General features: G+C 43.1%; 1 protein-coding gene and 2 long non-coding RNA genes across 9 annotated transcripts; 2 read left to right on the top strand and 1 right to left on the bottom strand.

The window, feature by feature from the left end:
* Positions 1 to 27166, top strand: LOC121628824 (polypyrimidine tract-binding protein 2-like). 3 transcript variants are annotated; one of them, XM_041968195.1, is made up of 14 exons: positions 1 to 178; positions 2438 to 2465; positions 4780 to 4798; positions 11587 to 11768; positions 12207 to 12347; positions 12635 to 12781; positions 12862 to 12972; positions 13052 to 13262; positions 13399 to 13514; positions 16849 to 16882; positions 17430 to 17522; positions 23068 to 23284; positions 25271 to 25348; positions 25436 to 27166. In XM_041968195.1, the coding sequence occupies exons 1-14, from the start codon at positions 171 to 173 to the stop codon at positions 25563 to 25565; spliced, it is 1515 nt and encodes a 504-aa protein (XP_041824129.1). In that variant the 5' UTR covers positions 1 to 170; the 3' UTR covers positions 25566 to 27166. The 3 variants fall into 3 exon arrangements, with proteins under 3 accessions (XP_041824129.1, XP_041824128.1, XP_041824127.1); XM_041968194.1 differs by having other exon boundaries at positions 4780 to 4840; positions 13052 to 13250; XM_041968193.1 differs by having other exon boundaries at positions 4780 to 4840.
* On the top strand, positions 8350 to 11047 carry LOC121628850. 4 transcript variants are annotated; one of them, XR_006008275.1, is made up of 4 exons: positions 8350 to 8408; positions 8502 to 8612; positions 8841 to 8867; positions 9234 to 9887. It is a non-coding gene; the product is annotated as an uncharacterized LOC121628850 (long non-coding RNA). The 4 variants fall into 4 exon arrangements; XR_006008276.1 differs by having other exon boundaries at positions 8354 to 8384; XR_006008278.1 differs by lacking the exon at positions 8350 to 8408 and adding an exon at positions 11007 to 11047 and having other exon boundaries at positions 8471 to 8612; positions 9234 to 9440.
* LOC121628854 lies at positions 15053 to 15459 on the bottom strand. Of its 2 annotated transcripts, none has more exons than XR_006008283.1 (3): positions 15360 to 15459; positions 15297 to 15320; positions 15053 to 15124 (listed from the first exon to the last, which is right to left on the bottom strand). It is a non-coding gene; the product is annotated as an uncharacterized LOC121628854 (long non-coding RNA). The 2 variants fall into 2 exon arrangements; XR_006008282.1 differs by having other exon boundaries at positions 15108 to 15208; positions 15249 to 15320.
* Positions 27167 to 27479: the final 313 nt, after the last annotated feature.

Raw genomic sequence — 27479 nt, 5'->3', positions numbered from 1 at the left:
GTAGTCTACGTAGTCTGTGCACTCCGAAGTGTTTCGGAACTTTTCGGCTTTTTCCGCCTCCACTTCATCCTACCTCCATTTTGCTTTCGTGTGTATGTGTGCGCGTGCAGGGACTGTAACCAGAGTGGAAACGGGAGCGCGAGCGGCTACACTTTAAAATCGCAGAAGAAATGGACGGGTAATGTTTTATCATAACTCCACTTGATTCGTATGTTGCGCTAACACAGAACACGGAGTCTGTGATGGATGAGTTTATGAAGAAGGGAGACGAAGAGTCGTGAGCTCGTGTTTCCATAGCCACGCGCTCTTTCTGTTGATGAAGTACCATAATGTTAGCATGCTGCTGTAACTTAGCACAAACCCGTGTGTTTATCGCACTGACTGCGCTATTACGGAGCGGCTTGATAAAACCCTGGCAAATCTGAGCCCTTGTTTGAATAGTTTCTGGTTTACGGCTGTGTTTTCCCACAGTGGGCCAGTGAAGCTAACGAACCTCTGGGCTACATTATTTACTGTAACATTCATCCTTTGTCCAGTGGCTACCTAGCCGTAGCTGACATAGGTAGGGTTTTAGTTTCCTCCATCTCCGTGTAAACACCACCTGTTTCCTCCGCTTTATGTATATTTATATACACATACCACCATGGAATAATAACATATACACATCTTGTTAATGCAGTGAAACCCGTGGAAAGGGATAAAAAGTAATATTAAACGTGAAGTGATGTAAAGGCTGCAGACTTCTCATACTGGAGGCTGACCATCCACTACAGGCTGGAAGAAGAGTTAGTGCCCTGGCTTGAGATGGAGTGGATAACAGGAGACTGGGATGAATAACAGGAGACTGGGATGAATAACAGGAGACTGGGATGAATAACAGGAGACTGGGATGAATAACAGGAGACTGGGATGGATAACAGGAGACTGGGATGAATAACAGGGGACTGGGATGGATAACAGGAGACTGGGATGGATAACAGGAGGCTGGGATGGATAACAGGAGACTGGGATGGATAACAGGAGACTGGGATGGATAACAGGAGGCTGGGATGGATAACAGGAGACTGGGATGAATAACAGGAGACTGGGATGAATAACAGGAGACTGGGATGAATAACAGGAGACTGGGATGGATAACAGGAGACTGGGATGGATAACAGGAGACTGGGATGAATAACAGGAGGCTGGGATGAATAACAGGAGACTGGGATGAATAACAGGAGACTGGGATGGATAACAGGAGACTGGGATGGATAACAGGAGGCTGGGATGGATAACAGGAGACTGGGATGGATAACAGGAGACTGGGATGGATAACAGGAGGCTGGGATGGATAACAGGAGACTGGGATGAATAACAGGAGACTGGGATGAATAACAGGAGACTGGGATGGATAACAGGAGGCTGGGATGGATAACAGGAGACTGGGATGGATAACAGGAGACTGGGATGGATAACAGGAGGCTGGGATGGATAACAGGAGGCTGGGATGGATAACAGGAGACTGGGATGGATAACAGGAGACTGGGATGAATAACAGGAGACTGGGATGAATAACAGGAGACTGGGATGGATAACAGGAGACTGGGATGGATAACAGGAGACTGGGATGAATAACAGGAGACTGGGATGAATAACAGGAGACTGGGATGGATAACAGGAGACTGGGATGAATAACAGGAGACTGGGATGGATAACAGGAGACTGGGATGGATAACAGGAGACTGGGATGAATAACAGGAGACTGGGATGGATAACAGGAGACTGGGATGAATAACAGGGATGAATAACAGGAGACTGGGATGAATAACAGGGATGAATAACAGGAGACTGGGATGAATAACAGGAGACTGGGATGGATAACAGGAGACTGGGATGGATAACAGGAGACTGGGATGAATAACAGGAGACTGGGATGGATAACAGGAGACTGGGATGAATAACAGGGATGAATAACAGGAGACTGGGATGAATAACAGGGATGAATAACAGGAGACTGGGATGAATAACAGGAGACTGGGATGAATAACAGGGATGAATAACAGGAGACTGGGATGAATAACAGGGATGAATAACAGGAGACTGGGATGAATAACAGGAGACTGGGATGTTAGGGGCAGCTTTTAGCTGCGTAATGCTGTGGTTATGATTTAACACATAAAACATTAACCTGCAATCATGTGAAATTAGTAGGCTCAATAACTAGAAATGATTTAAAGTGTTCTGTTAATTTTCAGTTTAAAGCAAAGAAGCCGTTTTTTCCTCAAAATGTGCCTCATCTGTTCTGTTCGGTGTGTCAGAGCCTGAAATAGTCAGCAAGCCGTGACACCGAGAACAAATGTCCTCTAACGAAGCTTCTGATGAGATTATTCAGGACTTTGTGTGATGTTCCAGTTGAGATGTAATTGTGACCACATGAAAATGTTTTCTCTTTCAGCATCAGTGATGTTGCAGTAGGAGTGAAGGTGAGTTTTCTTCCTCTTCCTCACATGCATCACATGACTGCAGGCAAACGTTACTCCATTTTACTTTTCCAGTAAATTTACAACTATTTCTAGTTGAGAATGTAAAAGGATGTTTATTTCTTAAGTTTAATCAGTTGATCTGTTGAATTTAATTTATTATAGAAACAATAGAGTTTTCCTTCAGTTGCTCTTTTAAGACATGGAAAAATAAAATATTTGGGGCATAATCAGTAACTGGCCTTGGATCTGAGGACCAGTGTCGGATGACCTGGCGCGGGTCGGTCCGGTTTGAGCCAGCCCGGCTGCGTGGTGTGGTTGGGCGCTTCTTAACGCTGGTGTGATCCACTGATGGCGTGAAAACAAACAGGCCATCCAGGGAACCAGAGAGGAACTGACATAGAAGATGTTGTAGCACAGTGGTTGCCAACCTGCACACAGCGGGTCCCCGAGGCTTTGAACAATCGGAGCCATTGGCCACATTCAGATGAGAGTTTAAATTCCCTTTTGATTTAGAATTAAGCTTAAATCCTCTTTAAAATGAGCTTGTAAACACCCTATTCCAAATAAAAAAAGACATTCTGAATTAAACTTAAATCTGAAGTAAGTGGCTGGTTTATTCTGATTATAAATCTAAACTGAATAACTCCTCCATCATGTGAACGTTCATTCCGCTTTAAATTAATTCCCTTTGTTCTGAGCGTGCTTGTTTCCTTGTTCTATCACCATGACGACATGGTACTCTTCCTCCTCCTCCTCAGTTGACCACCGTGAAGCAGGATGCTGGTGTCGAGCTGCAGCTTCTAAATTAGAAACAAAATGGTTCCTATTATGTGGTCCGCCACGAAAATAAAAGAAGGAACTGGAGTTCGTTTTCTGCCTGTAAATACGTCACGTCCGCCCGTCCAATCAGAACCCTTCCCAGCCCCCAGAGCCAAAGCCTAGTTAAACCAAAGCAATTAAACCTGTTTTAATGTTAAACTCAATTCAGCATTACTATTTCCATTTAATTTAACTTTTACTTTAATTCTGAATTATTTAATTCTGAATGAAAACACATTGTGTAACTATGGCCACTGTGAAAAAAGAAAATTAAGGCCATACGTTGTTAATTTAGCTTTGCTTGAGGGAAGGACAGGTCTCAGCCAGAACGCATTATTCATGGTGAGAATCTCACTTCTGAAAGCATTAAGGCTAACATCTATAGAAAATACCATTGACAAGCTAGTGGTTAGCACGTGCAAATGAAGGTGCTGCGATGGCATCATGCTGAGGCATCTGTCGATATCTGACTGATACTTCGCCTCTCAGACCGTAGCCACACCCTAACCATCCTGAGCCGACCCGCTGGTGGAGACGAGGCTCTGTGAAAACCAGACAGTCTGACAGAGAAGTGGCTTAACGTGGGAACGTGACGTCTTTAAAACCTTTTGTTGCTCAAATAACATCTGTGGAAAATATCTAAAGCATCGTGCCATGAAGATGGCATCACATTTTATTTAGTCTTTCCTTTTGAAGCAGCACACTCATGCTAAGGCCAGTATAATTGCCTCTCTTTAAAACATTTCTCACTCTATCAGTGCATAAAAACAGCTTTAATAAAGTAAGCAGGGCCTAGGTTCTTGCTCCGGGTTTCTAACATGATTTGTTGGGTGCCAGCTGCAGTTGGGTCTGAACTAAACCAAGTTAAAGTCCTCTCTGGGAGGAACACAGAACAGCTGGAATATACCCCTCCTTCCCTTTATTTCATCAACCTTTCAGCGTCAGAGACCAAAGGAAGAGGGTTGTGTTGCTGGATCTCGTTCACCGTGTGCTCACATCGTGGCTCAAGTCAGACAACTTTATTACCCTTTCAATTTATTTGTGTCATGTTGCTGTAGCGGGGCCTGCAACGTCTAGTTTATCGGAACCATAAAGAATGTTAGTGACAGAAGAACAATTGGTTCAAATTCAGTCAGACAGAAACAAGGTGGGGGTGTTTTGGAGCCGTTATAAAGTTGTGTGTTTAATGGGTCCCTGGCCACATTCTTGGCCATCCCATCAGTCAGGTTTAAGAGCGTGGGGCGCCCGGCAGCTCCGGCAAACCTTCTGGGACCTGGTATAGCTCAGGCTGAAATGACACATCTTGACATGTTAAATTCTGCAAGATTAAACTCAGACCAGTAAAGGAGGAGCCACATCACAATGGTGCTGTTTTACCCCCCCCTCCACCCACTTCTCCAGCCTTAAACTGTCCTCAGAGGGCTCTGCTCGGTTGTTGTCTGGAAGGCCAATCTCACCACCATGCCTCTGTTTCTGCTTTTGTCTTTCCCCACAGAGAGGATCTGATGAGCTGAGTATGTACAACAATCCCAACTCTGGCATGAGCAGTATGAGTGGTGAGTTCGTTCCGACCACCCCTGCATACACAGAGGGGTTAACTGAAGCTGTTTGATTGGTTGTAGCAGGTGGCGTTGAGCAGGACTCAACAGATTAACCCTTAAAACTCCTCTAGATCGCTTATGTCAGGGCTGTCCGACTCATTTAGTCCAGCCTCCACATACAGAACAAACTGGTCTCTTGTGGGCCGGATCGATAAAATAACAGCAGAACATCTAAAAACATGTTTAACAAAGACGCACAAGTACATTAAGGTATTTACATTTAATTAACTCTTCTTTTAGAAAATGTTATGAACAATCTGAAATTTCTGGAGAAAAATGAAAAGTTTCAACATATTTAGCCTCAGTTACACATTTACATATTCTCTTTGTTCTTTTTATTTGCTTTTTTAACATTTCTCAACAGAAAGGTCAAGGGTAGAATACAAGTAAGAAGAGGAGACCAAAGAAAGACAAAAGAACAGACAAAAAAGAACTAGAAATAGCACAGTTTATGAAGCAAAATAATAAAACAGCAAATCAGCTCAATTCATGGTCAACATCCAAAAGTCCGTCTTGTATACGAAGTCCAAGCCAGCCTTGGGAGGGTGTCCCCGTATCCGCAAGAAGATGCTCCCCTTATTTTTTAAGATGTTTCTTCAAAAATTGTTTAAACAGGTTAAATGATGGGGGTTATATGTTTAAATGTTTTATTGTATTCATTTTTATTATCTAATTCATGCAAAAGTATAATTTATAGTACATTTTTATTAAAAAATCTATTTTTATATATGAATATAAATGTAAATTAGTGCTAGGTAACGATTAAAATTTTAAAGCGTGATTAATCACATTGTTACACGGTAAAGTCCTATTCCTTTACGGCTGTATAAAGACTAAGCAATAACTTGGTTTACTTATTCTTCTTACTCACACTGTCCCAGACGCCCCCCTCGTGTCCTAGACGCCCCCCTCGTGTGCCAGACGCCCCCCTCGTATCCCAGACACATCCTTCCCCTGCTGTGGATTTTTTGAGTGGGCCTCAGAACATTATTTGCTGAATAAAAATTAAGTGTCATTCGCGGTTTATGACAAAAAATTAGAAATACTCTACACTGATGCTTTGATTAAACCCGAACCTGGACGGACTATTGAGACAATGACTTTAGCAAGGCTGGGGCCAAAAGAGGAATCTGTTACGGAGATGTGCATGGTGACTTTTTTTCCTCCTGAAAGCCAAGACTTGAGAGAATAATGTCTGTACGTTGACCATGTTTAAAGGTTTTGCAGGCATTTCCACATTTTGGAAAAACCAGGAGACCAAAAATAGCAAAAAATGGGCTGGAGTTTTAAGGGTTAACGAGATGCTGATGAAGCTGCAGGAGTTGAACTGTTCTGTCATGAGATATTTAGTGTGTGAATTACCGCCCTCCTCAGTAGGTGGGCACCCAAACAGCAAGCGACTGCAGCCTATACCACAGCTGCATTTAATGCCTCCTGCTCTTCACATCACATCTGGAGCATCTCAGAGAACATGAGTGGAATCAGGTTGCTAGGAAGGAGAGACAAACATACAAACCCATGTTTATGGAAATGCTTTCACCACTCTGTCATCACGGCTAGCGTCACCTCTGGGACCGGTCTGAGGCAGGGATGGACAGAAGATTGATGGGCATATCTATCCAGATCCAGGCCAGATATGGTGGTTTCATCAGGGAAGAGGGATTCAAAGCAGAAAATAAAACCATGTAGTTTGTTAAGGAACCTTCTTCATCATTTAATCACATCTAAAAAAAACAAGTCTGCCTGTAGATGAATGTGGGAGAACCACTTCCTCCGGTCCTAAACAGCACCAACTAGAGTGGGAGGAACCGGTGGAGCAACTGGTGGGCAGACTGCTCCATTTTCCAGGAATCTTGTTGGCTGGGTGGGGGTGATGCAGATCCACAAAGCTAATGCTCACTGTGTTGCGAAACAGCACTTAGAGAGGAGGAAACGTGGAACTAACAGCTTGCATCACTACATTTGGGGACACGTACCCACTCATTTTAAATTAAATGTCCAAACTTACTGTTGGTACCGCACACGACCAAGTGAATCAGATCCAAAGGAAGAATCTAAATCAGACCGGGAGCTTCTCATTAGGGATGTCACCATTACAGATGTTCTTGGTACGATTACTGTCAGAAATAATCACAATTATTTTGATTCAATTAGTTTCCCATTGCCAACGAGTAAAACCACATCAACACTCCTTCTAGGTTCTAAGTTTTATTCATTTCCATCGTTTGATGCCAATTTAACACAATAACCTCAACAAAGTAAAATCCATCTAAATGTCTGCTGTGTGCAGAATACATAAATCCTATAGGTAAAGTGTGGATTTCTTAGAAAAACAGATGGAAACAGGTTCTCTACCTGGACTTGAGGGCTTCTTTCTGGAAACTACATTATAAAAATGCTTTTGAACATTTAGAATAATGAAAATAATTTAGAAACACAAGAAAAAACTCCACAATGACAGATTGATCTCTTCTTTGTCAATATCCAAAGGAAATATCCAACAAGGATGAGTTCCTGGGTTTGTTTGGAGGGAATAACTGTCATTCTAACACGGGGATAAAGTTTCCTCCAGAAGTTCAGCCATGGCTAAGAGGCTGTCAGACACACCTAAGACGATGAATAAATGTATAAATCCAACGCTACGCGGCTGCAGAAGGAAAAAGCTGCATGTTTGTGGTGCAGCATCAGACTGAGGATACACCCAGAGATCAGCCTCCATCACAGTCCTGGACAAAACATCTACTGTTGTTGATGAAACCAGCAATACGACAGACTGATGCGTATTTATAAAGTAAAAAGACTATGACTGGTTGACCTCCAGGCCCCTCCCTCTTTCCTGCCAAACAGCTGTCTAATCAAGGCCTCTAGAGCCAAAATAAAAGGATAAATAGGATATTTTCACTGCATGATGAAGCACATTACCCTAGAAAAAAAAGTAGGCCACATAATAAAACAAGGAATTTGAGAAAATTAAAATGGTTTCTTGGGGCCCTTAAAGTGAGCCAGAGTGGCAGTCGTGTTATTCTTACTCAGACTGACTCATATCGCCAGTGAGACAAAGACCAGGAAATAACAAGGAATGAAAACAAATAAATGAAGATGTGCACTGAAACCTGTTTGTCCCGATTTTGTGATAAGTGATAACTTGATTATAAAGTATCACACGCTCAGATTCAGATGATGTAAAAGCAGATTTATGTACAAGCAGGTCCTTAATTCATCCTGAACCTGGACGCCAGCCTGCAGTCCATGAACGCCAGGATGTCTGTTCTGATGCGTTTACTTAAAAAAAAGACAAAATTGTAAAATAAATGTCCATCTTGCTTCATAAACTGAACCTTCTGCAGTTTGTGAAGCAAATCGCCTCCTGCTGCTTCCAAACACGTCCAGCCTCATTTAAGATGCAACAATCACAGGTGTCACTGACATGGTCAGCGGTGTTATTAACTCGGAGGTTATTGGGGTCATTAGCCAGGTCAGCAGTTTTATTAACTAGGAGGTTAGCGGAGTCATTAACCAGGAGGTTAGTGGAGTCATTAACAAGGTCAGCACTGTTATTAACCAGGAGGTAAGCGGAGTCATTAACCAGGAGTTTAGCGGAGTCATTAACCAGGAGGTTAGTGGAGTCATTAACCAGGTCAGCAGTGTTATTAACCAGGAGGTTAGCGGAGTCATTAACCAGGTCAGCAGTGTTATTAACCAGGAGGTTAGCGGAGTCATTAGCCAGGTCAGCAGTTTTATTAACAAGGAGGTTAGCGGAGTCATTACCCAGGAGGTTAGTGGAGTCATTAACAAGGTCAGCACTGTTATTAACCAGGCGGTAAGCGGAGTCATTAACCAGGAGTTTAGCGGAGTCATTAACGAGGTCAGCAGTGTTATTAACCAGGAGGTAAGCGGAGTCATTAGCCAAGAGTTTAGCGGAGTCATTAGCCAGGTCAGCAGTTTTATTAACTAGGAGGTTAGCGGAGTCATTAACCAGGAGGTTAGTGGAGTCATTAACAAGGTCAGCACTGTTATTAACCAGGAGGTAAGCGGAGTCATTAACCAGGAGTTTAGCGGAGTCATTATCCAGGTCAGCAGTGTTATTAACCAGGAGGTTAGCGGAGTCATTAACCAGGAGGTTAGCGGAGTCATTAGCCAGGTCAGCAGTTTTATTAACTAGGAGGTTAGCGGAGTCATTAGCCAGGTCAGCAGTTTTATTAACTAGGAGGTTAGCGGAGTCATTAACCAGGAGGTTAGTGGAGTCATTAACAAGGTCAGCACTGTTATTAACCAGGAGGTAAGCGGAGTCATTAACCAGGAGGTTAGTGGAGTCATTAACCAGGTCAGCAGTGTTATAAACTCGGAGGTTAGCGGCGTCATTAACCAGGTCAGCAGTGTTATTAACCAGGAGATTAGTGGAGTCATTAACCAGGAGGTTAGTGGAGTCATTAACCAGGTCAGCAGTGTTATAAACTCGGAGGTTAGCGGAGTCATTAACCAGGAGGTTAGTGGAGTCATTAACCAGGAGATTAGTGGAGTCATTAACCAGGAGGTTAGTGGAGTCATTAACCAGGTCAGCAGTGTTATAAACTCGGAGGTTAGCGGCGTCATTAACCAGGTCAGCAGTGTTATTAACCAGGAGGTAAGCGGAGTCATTAACCAGGAGGTTAGCGGAGTCATTAACCAGGTCAGCAGTGTTATTAACCAGGAGGTTAGCGGAGTCATTAACCAGGTCAGCAGTTTTATTAACCAGGAGGTTAGCAGAGTCATTAACCAGGTCAGCAGTGTTCTTAACCAGATCAGCAGTGTTCTTAACCAGGTCAGCAGTGTTATTAACCAGATCAGCAGTGTTATTAACCAGATCAAGAGTGTTCTTAACCAGGTCAGCAGTGTTATTAACCAGATCAACAGTGTTATTAACCAGGTCAACAGTGTTCTTAACCAGATCAACAGTGTTATTAACCAGGTCAACAGTGTTATTTACCAGATCAGCAGTGTTATTAACCAGATCAACAGTGTTCTTAACCAGGTCAGCAGTGTTATTAACCAGATCAGCAGTGTTATTAACCAGGTCAGTAGTGTTATTTACCAGATCAACAGTGTTATTAACCAGGTCAGCAGTGTTCTTAACCAGGTCAACAGTGTTATTAACCAGATCAGTGTTATTAACCAGGTCAGTAGTGTTATTTACCAGATCAACAGTGTTATTAACCAGGTCAGCAGTGTTCTTAACCAGGTCAGCAGTGTTATTAACCAGATCAGCAGTGTTATTAACCAGGTCAGCAGTGTTCTTAACCAGATCAGCAGTGTTATTAACCAGATCAACAGTGTTATTAACCATGTCAGTAGTGTTATTAACCAGGTCAGCAGTGTTATTAACCAGATCAACAGTGTTATTAACCATGTCAGTAGTGTTATTAACCAGGTCAGCAGTGTTATTAACCAGATCAACAGTGTTATTAACCAGGTCAGTAGTGTTATTAACCAGGTCAGCAGTGTTATTAACCAGATCAGCAGTGTTCTTAACCAGATCAGCAGTGTTCTTAACCAGGTCAGCAGTGTTATTAACCAGATCAGCAGTGTTATTAACCAGGTCAGTAGTGTTATTTACCAGATCAACAGTGTTATTAACCAGGTCAGCAGTGTTCTTAACCAGGTCAACAGTGTTATTAACCAGATCAGCAGTGTTATTAACCAGGTCAGTAGTGTTATTTACCAGATCAACAGTGTTATTAACCAGGTCAGCAGTGTTCTTAACCAGGTCAGCAGTGTTATTAACCAGATCAGCAGTGTTATTAACCAGGTCAGCAGTGTTCTTAACCAGGTCAGCAGTGTTATTAACCAGATCAGCAGTGTTATTAACCAGATCAACAGTGTTATTAACCATATCAGTAGAGTTATTAACCAGATCAGCAGTGTTATTAACCAGATCAACAGTGTTATTTACCAGATCAACAGTGTTATTAACCAGGTCAGCAGTGTTCTTAACCAGGTCAACAGTGTTATTAACCAGATCAGCAGTGTTATTAACCAGGTCAGTAGTGTTATTTACCAGATCAACAGTGTTATTAACCAGGTCAGTAGTGTTATTAACCAGGTCAGCAGTGTTATTAACCAGATCAGCAGTGTTCTTAACCAGGTCAGCAGTGTTATTAACCAGGTCAGTAGTGTTATTTACCAGATCAACAGTGTTATTAACCAGGTCAGCAGTGTTCTTAACCAGGTCAACAGTGTTATTAACCAGATCAGCAGTGTTATTAACCAGGTCAGTAGTGTTATTTACCAGATCAACAGTGTTATTAACCAGGTCAGCAGTGTTCTTAACCAGGTCAGCAGTGTTATTAACCAGATCAGCAGATTTCTTAACCAGGTCAGCAGTGTTATTAACCAGGTGTTTGTTTAAACATATCGGTGCTTAAATTAAGGTTTCTTCTGAGTGTTTGTAAGAATAAATCCAGAATGGAAGATCTTTATCTTCCAAAGGCGGCAGTGAGCAGGACTTGAGGATGAATATGTTTTTCAGAAGGTTTATGTGAAGTCCAGATTTCTCCATTCTGTGCTGTGTTAGCCACAGTTAGCTTCTCAGCCTGGTTAATAAGTGAAACTACTGCAGCCATCAGTGACTTCCTGTTTCCAAGCAGCTCCAGATTATTAGCTGCGGGGTTGGCTGCAAAGCTTGAGCACAGTTCACTTAACAAGTTTTCATGCTTAACTTTTAGATGGAGCTTCCAATGGTTCCAATGGCAACGATAGTAAGAAGCTAAAGGTGGACGAGGCCCCACCATCGCGTGTGATCCACATCAGGAAGCTGCCCAATGAGGCGTCTGACGCTGAAGTCATCGCTCTGGGTCTGCCTTTTGGTAAAGTCACCAACATCCTGACCCTAAAGGGAAAGAACCAGGTGAGTAGATGAAAGGACGCCTGTACAGGACACCCTATTCTCTTCCTGGAGGACGGTGGTCAGGTTATTCCTTCCTGAGCTGCCAGGAGATAACTGTGTGTTACATGAGTGCTGCGGACATTCAGCCTTCTCATCAGGAAGCTCCACACAAAAGCTAGCCAGCATTAGCTTAGATTCCTGTCTGATACAACGGCTTTGTTCTGGTCACTGTGCCACTTCACTTGACCAACAGTTGCTTCTTGGTATTCAGATGTGTAGCTGCTGAAGATGTCTGCCGCTGCAGCCGTGGATTACGTTTCCTTTGGTTCTGTTGGATAATGTTCTGGTGTTTTTAAATCTGTCATTGAGGAAGATGTCTTGGAAGAGGTGATCAGTGATGAGACTGTCACTTGCTGAGGCACAAAAATGTTGACTTTAAATTTTCTTCTGTCCTTACAGGCTTTCTTGGAGATGGGGACAGAGGAGGCAGCCATCACCTTGGTGAACTACTACACCACAGTCCCCCCACATGTCCGCAACGTCCCCGTCTTTATTCAGTTCTCCAATCACAAAGAGCTCAAAACTGATTCAAGCAATCAGGTTAGTGCACCCTAAAGATCATCTTCCAGTGGTCTGAAACTCCACTAACAACATTAGGATCTGGTTTCTAATCAGTGGGAACACAAAAAGGATAAGCTCAACTCACTTCCTCTTTATAGAAACACATTTATCATCCATTACTTCTGACGTAAAGGCTCTGAACTTTAATGTGACTGTAAGACAGAATGTATACTGTAGCCTGAGTACTGGCGGATGTGGTGTGGACCCGGTCTCGGACCTGGTCTCGGCCCCTCCCGGCGTGTCTGACAGCTTGTGTTTGGTTGCAGCGGACTCAGGCCATGCTGCAGGCGGTGTCAGCAGTGCAGTCACCCAGCTCAGACTTGCAGGAGGTTCTTGCTGCAGCCCCCAGTCCTGTGCTTCGGATCATCATCGACAACATGTTCTACCCTGTAACGCTGGATGTTCTGCAGCAGGTAAACTCTCTCGTTGTTGACCATGGTTCAGAAGACGCGCTGCTTACAGCTGCTTGTTTTCTATGCTCCTTTTTCTGCAGATTTTCTCCAAGTTTGGCACGGTCATGAAGATAATCACGTTCACCAAGAACAATCAGTTTCAGGCTCTTCTGCAGTTCAGTGATCCTATTAATGCACAGCACGCCAAGCTGGTGAGCAGCCCCTCACGCTCTGCTGCAGACAGTTCACCCATCACACCGTGTGGAGCCTGAAGTGTGGTCTTTTCTACAGGCACTGGATGGCCAGAACATCTACAACTCATGCTGCACACTGCGTATCGACTTTTCTAAGCTGGTCAACCTCAATGTGAAGTACAACAACGATAAGAGTCGGGACTACACCCGACCGGAGCTGCCAGCTGGTGACGGGCAGCCCAGTCTGGACCCCGTTGTGGCTGCTGCCCTCAGTAAAGAGTCCAGCTCCCTCCTCGGTAAGATCCCAGGTAGATCCCTTTTTTACTCTTCCTTCTTTGATCTGAAGCTGTTGGATGAGACTCACCCATTAGTTTGTAGTCATTAAAGATGAATATGCTGCAGTTCGGCTGCTCTTCATTCCTTTTCTTGTCTATTTTCCATCAGGAGCTCTGAACCCTCTGAGTGCTGCAGCAGCAGCAGCTGCTGCTGCAGGGAGGGTGGTCCTGGCTGGGCAGGGGGGGTCCAGCGGGGTCCTGCTCGTAAGCAACCTCAACGAGGAGGTTAGTAACACAAACACCGGTGAGATGGACCATCTACCACCTCTGTCGTTTTGTTCCTGTTGCAGTCCGTCCTCCTCTTTGTGGACCCATTTTTATTTGATTGTTTTCTGCCTTTCAGAATACATTTTAGACTGTATGTTGGAGCTCTATTTATTTTTTAAGGCTCATTTGTTCCAACCCAAAGCACTCCTTTAAACCTGGACAGTTCTGTTTATGAAGAATCTGTTTAGTATTATTTTTTCACACTTTTAACTGTTTATTGTGTTAAGAAACAGGGAAAAGGTAGACCGCAGATACACGAATCCCTGAATCTTAATCCCTTTATTTAAAATAAAACTGCACATTACTGGTGCTGATAATCCAAGAAAATGGTGTATTGAAGGTCTGTTGACCCTTGACCCATGGCCATCTACGGGTGTTTGTCCACCAACTGGACACCTGACCCTTCCATAAAGTTATTCCTCTACAAGTATAACCAGAGGCTGGAGATCCTTGGTTATGAATGCTGGCTCAGATTTGGAAAATCTCCTAAATGTATTTCACACTTAAAGATTTAAAGCCTGATTTCATGTCGTCCCAGATCTGATCTGGTAAAACTGCAGCATGATGTTCATTCATCAGCTGATATTTATAAATGTTTTAACTTTTTAAAACCAAGAAATAATGGTCTTTATTAAGTCTTTATTTGGCCCTTGAACAAAATATATATTTAAAAAAAAAACAATAAAATGAACAAAAATAATTTACATATATTTTGTGTTTATTACCGTTTAATATGTTAGAATTGTTGTTGGGCAATAGGTGTCCACCAGGGGGCAGAAGAGATAGGTGTCAGATTGTATACAACAGGGTTTAAGCAAAGTTTTTACCATAAAATGATTCAATAGGTCTCACAACCGTTGTATAGAACATGTTACCTTAAGTGGCAACAGAAGTGACTTCAGAGGCTAACGATATACACCTTCACACTGCAGGGCTTTATGCTAAAATCCCATTTTCTTTTTACCTAAATCCAGTTTTTTTGCGTGCTTGTTCAATTGCGACTTTCATCACACTTCAGTGTGAACGGCACACATGTGCGTCGTGTTTATTAAAGTAGACATGGAGGCTTCACATGACCGTGTATTGGCTTGGAAAGACTACCTCAGTCGCAACCAACAGAATTATGAATAAAAGAAGATTCAGATTGATTCGTGCCATTCAGAATAATTGAAAAATCCGATATGGGTCACATGGATTAAAAACAACTGAGCCATGTCTGCCTGGATTTGTGTTTTCAAAGAACAGCACCAAGATACGTCATTTTCTTTATAATCCACTTAAATCCATTCACATCAGTCCAGTTTAGTATAAATGGAAACCAGTTTAGGTTTAGGCTCCAAACCCTCTTTTTAATGTAATCCTGTGTCCTGAGCATGGACAGCAATGGGAGACTGTGAAGACAAAAAGCCCTTTTTAACAGAAAGAACCCGCCTCTGTAGGGGCGGCCATATGCTTCAACCTGACCAGCCAGCACCAAGACTTCAAAAGCTTCCACATCTACTGGGTACTCTTCATCCTACTGACAATCCTACTGACCATCCCACTGACCTACTGACCATCCTACTGACCTACTGACCATCGTACTGACCATCCTGCTGACCTACTGACCTTCTCACTGACCTACTGACCATCCCACTGACCTACTGACCATCCTACTGACCATTCTGCTGACCAACTGACCACCCTGCTGACCTACTGACCATCCCACTGACCTACTGACCATCCTGCTGACCCACTGACCATCCCACTGACCTACTGACCATCCTCTGACCATTCTGCTGACCAACTGACCACCCTGCTGACCTACTGACCATCCCACTGACCTACTGACCATCCTGCTGACCCACTGACCATCCTACTGACCTACTGGCCATCGTACTGACCATCCTGCTGACCTACTGACCATCATACTGACCTACTGACCATCCTGCTGACCTACTGACAATCGTACTGACCTACTGACCATCCTACTAATCTGTTAGTGGTCATGACCAGATCATTACGGATCAGTCTAATTAATGAAACTGTCCCAGTAAACAGTTGATGCTCCACCTTTCTAATCCAAAGCTTTTTATTTATGTGTGTGTCCTGTCTACATACATGGTCATGCTTTTTTTTCCCTTCTTAGAAGACTCATTGTGTCCCTAGAGTTTTTCTCACGCCACCACCACCCTGCTCTCCTCTAACCTCCTTCTTTGTGGACTGAATTGACTGCTAACTGTCTCTCTTCTGTTTTCTCTCATGGTGCTCCCACCTCTGCTCAGCACATATGAAAGCTCATATGAGATCATTCTGTTGTCTCCTAATGTTCCCGGAACAAACACCTGCCTCTCTGAAACGCTTGCCCACAGTCTCTTCTCCCCTTTCCTTTGTTTACACTGCAGATTAAATGCGATCTAATTTGTCTCTCCTCTCTCTCTTTGCTCATCTGACTGTGAATGAATGTCTGACAGTATCAAGCCCTGATGTTCAGATACTGTCCTGAAGCCTCTTGTGTGACTTGTGTGAAGTCCAGCTTTTAAACAGTTGGACTTCACATCAACTCTTGCATGCACCGCTGAAAGGAAGTTGACCTGCATGGTTTTCCTAACCAACTTTCCCCCAGCCTCTCTCAGCCGTGTGGTCCACTTCTCTGCTGACAGATGGTAGATGTTTAGGTTTCTGAGCTGCCGCATGTCCTTTTGGTCCCATGGTTCTGACTTTATATTGCTGATTTTTATTATGATTTTGTACCTTTTTACCCCATGCTTGTCCAGGGTATTTCAACTAAAGAAAACATTGATCCAAGCCATTATCTGACCAAACTACCTGCATTGTTCCATTGTACTGACCTATATTTTATTTTTGTCCCTCCCCCTTCCTCACTTTAAATTTTATTTATTTCTCCCAATTTGCATTTACCTCCCTGTCCATCTCTCTCTCTCTCTCTCTCTCTCTCTCTCTCTCTCTCTCCCTCCCTCCCTCCCTCTCTCCCCATCCCCTCTTTTTCTCCTCCATTTGTCTTGCCACCCCCTCCAATCCATCTTGCTGGTTTTGGGGGGGTGGGGGTGAAATATTTAACCTCAAACGACCCCTTCTTGCTCCGACATTAACCACCTAAACCCCCTTCCATGACTCCTTCTCCTCCATGACCCACCACTTCCATCACTCTCCGGGGGGGAAACAAAAACCACCATCCCTCCTACCTACCTCCGCTCTGGATCGATCTGTCCATCTCTACCTCCGCTCCGCTCCGACTCTTCTACCTCTCTACCTGTCTCACGCTGCTTGTTGCTCTTCTCTCCCTCTAAAGATGGTTACGCCCCAAAGTCTGTTTACCCTCTTCGGTATGTTATCGTTAGCTCTCTCTCCTCTCTCTGTCACTCTGTCTCTCTTTTTGTTCTGTTTCAGTTCTATCTTTCAGACATGTGTTATTATTATTATTAATATTATTATTATTATTATTATTATTATTAGCCTGTTTAGTTCATTTAAGTACAGTTTTTCGCTTATTTCTCTTAGTTTTTCTCTAATTATTTAACCATTTTGGCCCCCTGTTCTCTGGTTTGGGTTAATGTTTATTACTGAACTGAACTGTCAGCGTAGTAGTGTGTTAATGCACGGTTAAGCCGTTGTTTTTGCATGTTTTATTTCTAGCCATCTGATACAGCTTGATAACCTATCTGTGTAGAGGGGGGCTCTCTTTTCCTGTTCTGTTTCCTCTCCTCTCCCTCTTTAGTCTACTGTAATCTTCCTGTATGTATTCTCCTGTTCTTTCCTCTGTTTCTTGTCTACAAATATCTTTTTTTTTCCCAGTGCTAACGTTGGGTTTTCTAACTGTCTGCTTTTTCTCCACCGCATCTCTTCTCCTGCCTGCCTGTGGCTCTGATGCAGGAGTTTATGGTGATGTCCAGAGGGTGAAAATACTTTACAATAAGAAGGACAGTGCTCTGATTCAGATGTCTGACTCCAATCAGGCTCAGTTAGGTGAGTATGTCACCACACGGCCAGAGGTCTGGTGACACTTTATGATCCTTATGTGCTTCATATGCATATGCTTCATTGTCATTTCCTACTTTGTTATTTAACCTCTTCATCATGCATGAGATGCTACAGTCCAGCAGATGTCCGTAGACAGCAGGAAGCAGCAATGCTAACATGTAGCATAGCAACATGACTAGAAGGAAGCAGCAATGCTAACATGTAGCATAGCAACATGGCTAGAAGGAAGCAGCAATTCTAACATGTAGCATAGCAACATGACTAGAAGGAAGCAGCAATGCTAACATGTAGCATAGCAACATGGCTAGAAGGAAGCAGCAATGCTAACATGTAGCATAGTAACATGACTAGAAGGAAGCAGCGATGCTAACATGTAGCATAGCAACATGGCTAGAAGGAAGCAGCAGTGCTAACATGTAGTATAGCAACATGGCTAGAAGGAAGCAGCAATGCTAACATGTAGCATAGCAACATGACTAGAAAAAAGCAGCAATGCTAGCATGTAGCATAGCAACATGACTAGAAGGAAGCAGCAATGCTAACATGTAGCATAGCAACATGACTAGAAGGAAGCAGCAATGCTAACATGTAGCATAGCAACATGACTAGAAGGAAGCAGCGATGCTAACATGTAGCATAGCAACATGACTAGAAGGAAGCAGCAATGCTAGCATGTAGCATAGCAACATGGCTAGAAGGAAGCAGCAATGCTAACATGTAGCATAGCAACATGGCTAGAAGGAAGCAGTAATGCTAGCATGTAGCATAGCAACATGGCTAGAAGGAAGCAGTAATGCTAACATGTAGCATAGCAACATGACTAGAAGGAAGCAGTAATGCTAACATGTAGCATAGCAACATGGCTAGAAGGAAGCAGTAATGCTAACATGTAGCATAGCAACATGACTAGAAGGAAGCAGCAATGCTAGCATGTAGCATAGCAACATGACTAGAAGGAAGCAGCAATGCTAGCATGTAGCATAGCAACATGGCTAGAAGGAAGCAGCGATGCTAACATGTAGCATAGCAACATGGCTAGAAGGAAGCAGCAATGCTTCTAACTGTTGCTGTTTGTGGTGAAAATTTTGATTCCAGCTCTAAAAACGCTGCTAATGTGTTCTTCTATGACTCCGCCTTTGATTGACATGAACAGTGAAGGTCCTGCTGGTTTCCATAGAGATGAAAGAGGTTTTATAGTGAAGGATTCTCTCTTCTTATCATAGACTATCTTGGGCTTCACTTCTTTCTGGATTCTCATGGTGGTTCTAAGGCCTAGTAAACACATAAAGGTTATCGCGCTGCTTTTGTCCCTATTTTGTCCTTCCCGAGCAAGGACAGCAAACACCAGATTATCTTACATCTTATAAGTTTTTCCTATAAATGATCTGTGGTCTGAGGATGTTCAACATTTACCACCAGAAATCTTCACGTGTGAGGAAAGCCGATGACTCCTGAGTCGTGACTCTGTGGATGGTGACGTGGAACAGAGCGTAGCCAATCAGAAAGCGAGCTGACTGGGGAAGCATATAAAGTCCGTGTTCACACCGTCTCCAGTCAGCTGTTTTTTAGTTCTGGATTTTTCTCTTAACAATAGTCCCAACACCACTGTCATTCCCTCGTCCTGTATGTCCTCTGCTATTCTGTGTTTAGGGCTCCAGACTAACTTTTTTTACGAGGAGCACGGCAGCCCCTAACTTAAATTTTTAGGGTGCAAGCAGAAAATTTAGGGGCGCACACTGAAATCGCTTTGCATAGCAAATATTCACATTTCCTCTCATTTTCACTGTATTAGTTATAAAAACTTAACAATAAATTCAGAAATTACAATGTTTACAATTGACTTTTCTTTTGCAGTTGAAAAAAAAACATCTTACTGGCCGCACGAATACAGAACAAGTAGACATAGAACTTGTCAAATCAAATCTGATTTGATTTGATTTGATTTTCACTTTGTAGTCGAAGCAGAACGACAACTTTGTCCCCATCATCCCCCACAGGACATGGTATGACTGGTCCATGTAGTTCCTGGTAATAAACAGCTTCAGGGACTGATGCTCCTCCAGCCGCTGTTCCCACTCCTCAGTAAGAACAGCAGCTATTGGCTGTCCTAGAAGTCGCTAATTGGCATCATCAGCCTGGTACATGTAGTTGTAATGGATGCTGTTATAAAGAGGGATGTCGTAGGAAAGACAAAAATTGCTAAAAAAAAAAAAGACAACCTAAAAATGATTAGAACAGCAAAATAAAAAAAAAAAATAATTGTCAATATTTTCTTTATTTTTTAGTTCTGTTTTTTATTAAGTGTATTTTGTTTTTTAATTAGAAGTCTGGAACATGTCACAACACTTTAAACTTTTTAAATATTTCCTCCAAACTCTTCATTAACAGATGTTACTGTGACGGTAAACCAGCAGGATCCTCCAGCAGCAGCTTCTACGTTTCATTTCCTGCCTGGTCATGAAACAGAGGTGAACGTCGTCTGAATGCAGCTGCTGCTGCTGCGAGAAGACCAAGCCTCGTATGAGAGGGTCTGCACAGCACCGCTCCTCGTTGGGAAGATAAACTCCCTTCATTCACCTTCGTCTCCAAAAGTCTCCAATAACACCAGAAAAACTTGCTAGATTTAGAAAAGAATAGAATAGAAATACTTTGTTAATCCCTTTCGAGAGTCCTCAGGGAAATTTGGGATTTGTCGTTAGTCGTTTAAAAAAAAAAAAAAAAGTCGCTAGATTTGTCGATAGTTGCTTTTTAAAAAAAAATGTCGCTAGAGGGGTCTGAAAATTTGCTAAATATAGCAAGAAAGTTGCTAAGTTGGTAATAAATTCCCCCAAGACCCGCCTCTTTCCACACATCAGCCAATCACAGTGCTCGTTTGTCACCGCTCACACACACATTGGCCGTCGTCGTCTTCATTGGTGTTCGTCTCCTTTTCACGTGTTGAAGTTAGTTTGAGTCGACAAACCAGCAGCTAATTTGTTATTACTGTGAACTACTTGGCTGAAGAGGTGAGCAGAAGTTTGTTAGAGAGTAAATAAATTCAGTTATAAATCCTACAAGAAAAAGACCCACAAATGTATCGTCACTGTTGTAGAGTAGATGAAAAATTCACTTCACCGTCTCACATTTTAGTTGCAAAATGGAACCATTTGGTCGCAATCTAGAGCTCTGGCGTTGTGTTTTGCTGGTTGTTGCCATGGTTCTTCTTCGTTTTTTGCCGGTTGTTGCCATGGTTCTTCTTCGTTTTTTGAAGGTTGTTGCCATGGTTCTTCTTCGTTTTTTTCAGGTTGTTGCCGTGGTTCTTCGTTTTTTGCTGGTTGTTGCCATGGTTCTTCTTCGTTTTTTACTGGTTGTTACCATGGTTCTACATTTTTTGCCAGTTGCCATGGTTCTTCTTCATTTTTTGCCTGTCGCCGCCATGGTTCTTCATTTTTTGCCAGCTGTTGCCATGGTTCTTAGTTTTTTGCCTGTTGTTGCCATGGTTCTTCTTCATTTTTTGCTGGTTGTTGCCATGGTTCTTCTTAGTTTTTTGCCTGTTGTTGCCATGGTTCTTCTTTGTTTTTTGCCTGTTGTTGCCAAGGTTCTTCGTTCTTTGCTAGTTGTTGCCTTGGTTCTTTGTTTTTTGCCAGTTGTTGCCATGGTTCTTCTTCATTTTTTGCCTGTCGTTGCCATGGTTCTTCTTCGTTTTTTGCTGGTTGTTGCCATGGTTCTTCTTTGTTTTTTGCCTGTTGTTGCCAAGGTTCTTCTTGGTTTTTTGCTGGTTGTTGCCATGGTTCTTCTTGGTTTTTTGCCTGTTGTTGCCATGGTTCTTCTTGGTTTTTTGCTGGTTGTTGCCATGGTTCTTCTTTGTTTTTTGCCTGTTGTTGCCAAGGTTCTTCTTGTTTTTTTGCTGGTTGTTGCCATGGTTCTTCTTGGTTTTTTGCCTGTTGTTGCCAAGGTTCTTCTTGTTTTTTTGCTGGTTGTTGCCATGGTTCTTCTTGGTTTTTTGCCTGTTGTTGCCAAGGTTCTTCTTGGTTTTTTGCTGGTTGTTGCCATGGTTCTTCTTGGTTTTTTGCCTGTTGTTGCCATGGTTCTTCTTCATTTTTTGCCTGTCGTTGCCATGGTTCTTCTTCGTTTTTTGCTGGTTGTTGCCATGGTTCTTCTTTGTTTTTTGCCTGTTGTTGCCATGGTTCTTCTTGTTTTTTGCCTGTTGTTGCCAAGGTTCTTCTTGTTTTTTTGCTGGTTGTTGCCATGGTTCTTCTTTGTTTTTTGCCTGTTGTTGCCAAGGTTCTTCTTGTTTTTTTGCTGGTTGTTGCCATGGTTCTTCTTGGTTTTTTGCCTGTTGTTGCCAAGGTTCTTCTTGGTTTTTTGCTGGTTGTTGCCATGGTTCTTCTTGATTTTTTGCCAGTTGTTGCCATGGTTCTTCTTGGTTTTTTTGCCTGTTGTTGCCATGGTTCTTCGTTTTTTTGCTAGTTATTGTCTTGGTTCTTCTTCACATTTTGCTGGTTGTTGCTGTGGTTTTTCTTTTATGCTGGTTGTTGCCATGGTTCTTCTTTGTTTTTTTTTTGTTGGATCACATTTGGCCATGTGAGATTTCTGGCTTTGAGGACTAGATTCTAGATCAGACTCTGTGTTTTTTTCTGTGCTTAGATTATTGGAGCCACCACACACAGTGCTATTAACATTGTTAAATGCCTGATTGTTACGTTCATGTGTGGGGTCTGAAACTGATAAAACAACTCACCAGATTTTGAAAATCCTATTTGTGTACCGGGCTTTAGGTGAATGTGGGCCTGGATTCTCCTGACTGACCATTGATAGAGGTGTCCATCATTATCATTGGCTGATGGCTTCCTGAGATATTTACCTGCGTAACACCTCTATTAAACACCTGGAAACCTGCTCAGGTTAACTTTTTATGGACAGCGCCTTGCATGGCAGCTTCCGCCATCAGTGTGTGAATGTGTGTGTGAATGGGTGAATGTGCTGTATACTGTAAAGCGCTTTGGGTATCCTGGTACAGAAAAGCGCTATATAAATACGGACCATTTACCATTTACTATTTTACTGATTCCTAGATAAACAGGGCTGCTATCTTCTGGTTTCCACTGAAAGTAATGTGGTTTGTTTTTTAGGAGGTGTGTTCCAGGTGAATTTACTCTGACACAGTAACACACATGTGGATTCTGGGACTTCTGTAGTAATCTCTCATGTCTCAGCTTTCTGTAGAGATCAGCATTAAACATACTTTATTTTCTTTGGTAGGTACGTGATGAAGAGGTTAATGTCCTGAACAGACAACACAAGATCCTATTTCATCTCATTTGATTCGCTGTGTGTATAATCAGGTTTCACCTGGTGTCACCCATATTGTGGCACATATCTGACATCTGGGTTTCAGTCAGTAAAGAAGCTGCAAAGATTCGACTTTGTTTTTACAGCACACAGAATTTATTGAATGTCTGGATAACAGCTTGACATTTACAAAACTAGGTTTGATGAGACTCAGAAGTGTTGTTGCACTGACCTTTTGTCTCCTTCACCCCGAACTAAGCCATGAGCCACCTGAATGGCCAGAAGATGTATGGGAAGATAATCCGGGTGACGCTATCCAAGCATCAGACTGTGGCGCTGCCGCGTGACGGTCTGGATGACCAGGGCCTCACCAAGGACTACGCCAACTCCCCTCTCCATCGCTTCAAGAAACCTGGCTCCAAGAACTTCCAGAACATCTTTCCTCCTTCAGCCACTCTTCACCTCTCTAATATCCCGTAAGTACGGAGTCAGCCAAGGATTCAACAGGGTAAAGCTCCACATGAACAGCTGAAAATATGCAGTACCCAGTCGTCTTTACTGCGTGGACACAAGAGGAAGAATCATTACCTGCATTTAGTTAACCCTCATGCATCACTATGGATGTTTCCTCTGGCCAGCATTTCGTCTGTGTTTGTACATGTGGCCCAGAGTCCATCCATTCATTTTCTGCTGCTTATCTGGAGTCGGGTCGCAGGGGCAGCTGCCTAAGCAGGGAAACCCAGACTTCCCTCTCGACGGCCACATTCACCAGCTCATCTGGAGGGATCCCGAGGCGTTCCCAGGCCAGCCGAGAGATGTAGTCTGTCCAGCCTGTCCTAGGTCTTCCCCGGGGCCTCTTTCCGGTAGGACGTGCCCGGAACACCTCACCAGGGAGGCGTCCAGGTGGCATCCTGACTAGATACCCGAGCCACCTCATCTGGCTCCTCTCGATGTGGAGGAGCAGCGGCTCTACTCTGAGCCCCTCCCGGATCACCGAGCTTCTCACCCTATCTCTAAGGGAGAGCCCGGCCACCCTGACCCTATGGAGGAAACTCATTTTGGCCGCTTGTATTCGTGATCTTGTTCTTTCAGTCACTACCCACAGCTCGTGACCATAGGTGAGGGTAGGAACGTAGAACCAACCTGGCCCCATGGGCAAAGGCCCGGCCACCAGGCGCTCGCCTCCGTGCCCCATCTCCAGGCCTGGCTCCAGAGGGGGGCCCCGGTGACCCACGTCCGGGCAAGGGAGACCTTGGTCCTTGTTTTCTCATCATCATAGGGGTGATTTGAGCCGCACTTCGTCTGCGCCCTCCCCTAGACATCTGTTTGCCATGGGTGACCCCACCAGGGGCATGAGCCCCCCGACAACATTGCTGCTAGGATCGTCAGGATGCACAAACAGCGATAAGGTGGCGGCTCAGGGAGGAGGTGGCCCAGAGTTCAACTCTAAATTTTCTAACAGGTTAGCAGAGCGCTGGAAAAAAATTCTACTCTCTTTAAGTCGTGAAGGACAAAAATGTTCACGACCAATATAAAATTATCTATAATTCAAAGCTTTTGAGGATTTTAACCCAGTAAATGCCAGCTTGATGACTGGATGCCACTATTGCTTTTTATAAAAGAAGAAATCACAAAAAAACATCAACCCTACCTTCAGAGCTGATGTTCGAGAATAGGGACCAAATTTTGTTTAGACTTCGACATTAGGCCTTTTCAGTCATTTGCTATATGCTCTTAGGATCAATGACTGATGTTCTTACCTAGTCGACAAATTTACTCATCTGAAATGGAAAACAGCAATTACTGAACAAATATTATGCATATTATGAATTAAAAAAGCTTACCGGATTGTGCTCAGTTTAGATAAGTTGGTTAAAGTGCAGAGTAAAAATGATTTCAGAGGGGCCCTGAAATACCAGGACTAAAACCAGTAGCTACTAACGTCCTGTTTTCAGCAACTGGCTCGGGATCACCAGTTACTTGGTAATGATATCGCCTTCACTCAGAATTACAAGACAACTGGAACGCACTAGTTTAAGGAAGGCCGCTTTAACGTAGCTTATGCTTCTGTCGCTATCAAGCTGCCAGGGGCAGGTACAGTTGCTGTGGGAACACAACATAGGGTTTACCAAGCCGAACTTCCCCATCTCCAGCCGGACCCCCTTGGTGGAAAACAGAGTAGTGGACATTTTTATTCTTTGGCTTTCAATCTAAGCGATACTTAAATTTCCTTAGTTGAGCTGATTAGTTTTAATCGGTCATATTGTGCTGGATTTTAGTTCTGATGTTTATACATGTCTGATGTTTTATCTCTTAATTTTTCAGTATCTAGTTATATTCAACACTTTGTTTCAGTTGTGGTTGTGTTCATTTCTATCAAATTTGGTATGGTATATAATATTAAAAATGTCATCATCATGGTGTCTTCCTCCCTCTCTGATCTGTATCCTTTTCTTTCCCAGACAAGATGTGACGGAGGAAGACCTGCGACTGCTCTTCTCCAACACAGGAGGCACCGTGAAAGCATTCAAGTTTTTCCAGTACGTAGACGATCCTTTTCAGCATGGTCAGACATTAGCCGGGTCCTTTTTCAGCTGTGGATTAAAGTGTCCTCTGATGTCTTCCAGGGATCGTAAAATGTCTCTGATTCAGATGTCAACGGTGGAGGAGGCCATCCAGGCTCTGATCGACCTTCACAACTACAACATGGGAGGAAACCAGCACCTCAGGGTTTCTTTCTCCAAGTCCACAATTTAAAAATGCAACCCAGAGACTGCTGGTTGTTCTGGTTTAGAAAGGGCCGACTGGGAACAACAGGGGGACCACATTGATCCAATCAGTTTGTTTTTTTCTGCATTCTGTCATTCCTTGAAAGGGACTGAAACTTTGACTTTTGTCATGTTTTTCTTTAAAAAAGAACTGGATCTCTCCTGCCATGAACTGTAATCTCCATATGTCAAACAGGAGACGTATTGATTGTCCCCCTGGTCTGATCATGTGTTTTTGAACAGATATCGTACTTCCGTGCCTTACTTGACAAGATCAACTGTTCAACCAGCCTGACACCTCCTGGTGGTCCTCCTGATGAGGCACATGGGTATAGAATATTTTTGTCTGTTTTCCACCATCCCTGGGACATTTTTCCAGACTGTCCAGCTGTAGCTTTGTTAGCTTCAGACCGAGGCAACATGTCACTGCCAGTTTAACTTGCTCTCCTATCTTACTGGACGGTAAGGTTTCTCCTCTGAATGTGGTCATGAAGTTTGTTTTTGAAGCGTTCCATGCTTTTCTGCTAGCGGTGAGGTGTCGTCGTTGACCATGTCTTTGAGGCATGCATAGTGATGATAGGATGTGTTGCATGCTGTGGAAGCAGTTCCAGTCCACTGTGATGTCATTGTCATGTGACAGTTTACCTGAGAGGGCTACTCGGTTGGACCAAAGTTTCTGTGCCTTTAGTGTTTTTTTTTCTTTTGACTTTTGGGAAAAAACTTTTGGGAACCATGTTAAACTGAGTTGGTCAGAAAAATATTTCTGTATATTTTTTCTTCCAGTCAGATTTTCTACCGCTGAAAATGATTTGATGTTCCAGTGAGGCCTGATTAAAGGATGAGGGGAGGTGCAACATGCTTTCTTGCTTTTTGAGTGGTCCCTCTCAGCCTTGTGTATTCTGCATTACCTCTGTGGCATGACTAATAAAACTACTGTAGCTCCTCATTCACCTTCTTTCTGTCACTTCTGAAGCCAACCTAAGTCCCAGGGTGGGAAGGATGCCAAAATCCATTTTGGAGCCACTTATAAACCAGTTGTAATAAAGCTGATTGAGTCCTGTGATGGTGCTAATTCATAGGACTAGAACATTTTCCCACCTGGCCATCTGACGACATCTACTCCTTTCTCCTTTGGTAGTAGCCTCTTCTCTAACCCGGCCAACGTCCTCCACACCATTTGTGTGATCTATTTACTCTCTCAAATCTTATATCCGTTGCATGAATTTGCTTGACTTTTCCATGCTTTCTGCATTTTTATGCTTCTGGCATCTTTGGAGCATTGTTGAAAAACTGGTTTCATTTAAAGGGTGACCCACGTGCATGGGTTCCATCAGAACATTTATCCTCCTTTGTAGTCTTTACAGCTCACCGTTCAACTGGTTTCAGGCCCAGAGTTCATCCCCAAACAGAATAACCAGCTACAAGATGAAAATGTAAAATCTACCAAGAAATAATGAACAATTAAATAAGAACAAGCAGAGGTTTCCTCTCCTGGTGGCTGAGATCGAGACAAAGAAGACTTCAAGAAGCATTCTGCTGCAAAGAATAAAGTCGCTGGCCCGAGTGACCCGAGTCACTGGCTGTTTACAATATTTTCCATTGATGTCGATACTTTTTCTATCTTTAGTCCAAGGACAATGTGAAATCTAAAGCTTAAAGAAGTGCTTAGAAAATAATGAATTATATCAGAGTAAATTAAAGATGAAGTGAAAAATACCTTTAAAATGATAAAAATTAGACTACAAATAATATAAAATATTGGCTATTTAGAACACATTGAATTGGATATGTTGTTTGGCAGGTATGGAAGCATCACTTTATCCATCCCTGGTTGGATACGACAATGCAACAATGACAATATGCTCATATTCTGATTAGCTCACCATGTGGAATCCCTCAAGAG

Source organism: Melanotaenia boesemani, chromosome 18 (assembly GCF_017639745.1).
Source record: "Melanotaenia boesemani isolate fMelBoe1 chromosome 18, fMelBoe1.pri, whole genome shotgun sequence".
NCBI lineage: Eukaryota > Metazoa > Chordata > Actinopteri > Atheriniformes > Melanotaeniidae > Melanotaenia > Melanotaenia boesemani.
The sequence above is the reverse complement of the archived record's forward strand: the minus strand, read 5'-3'. Positions and strand labels throughout refer to the sequence as shown.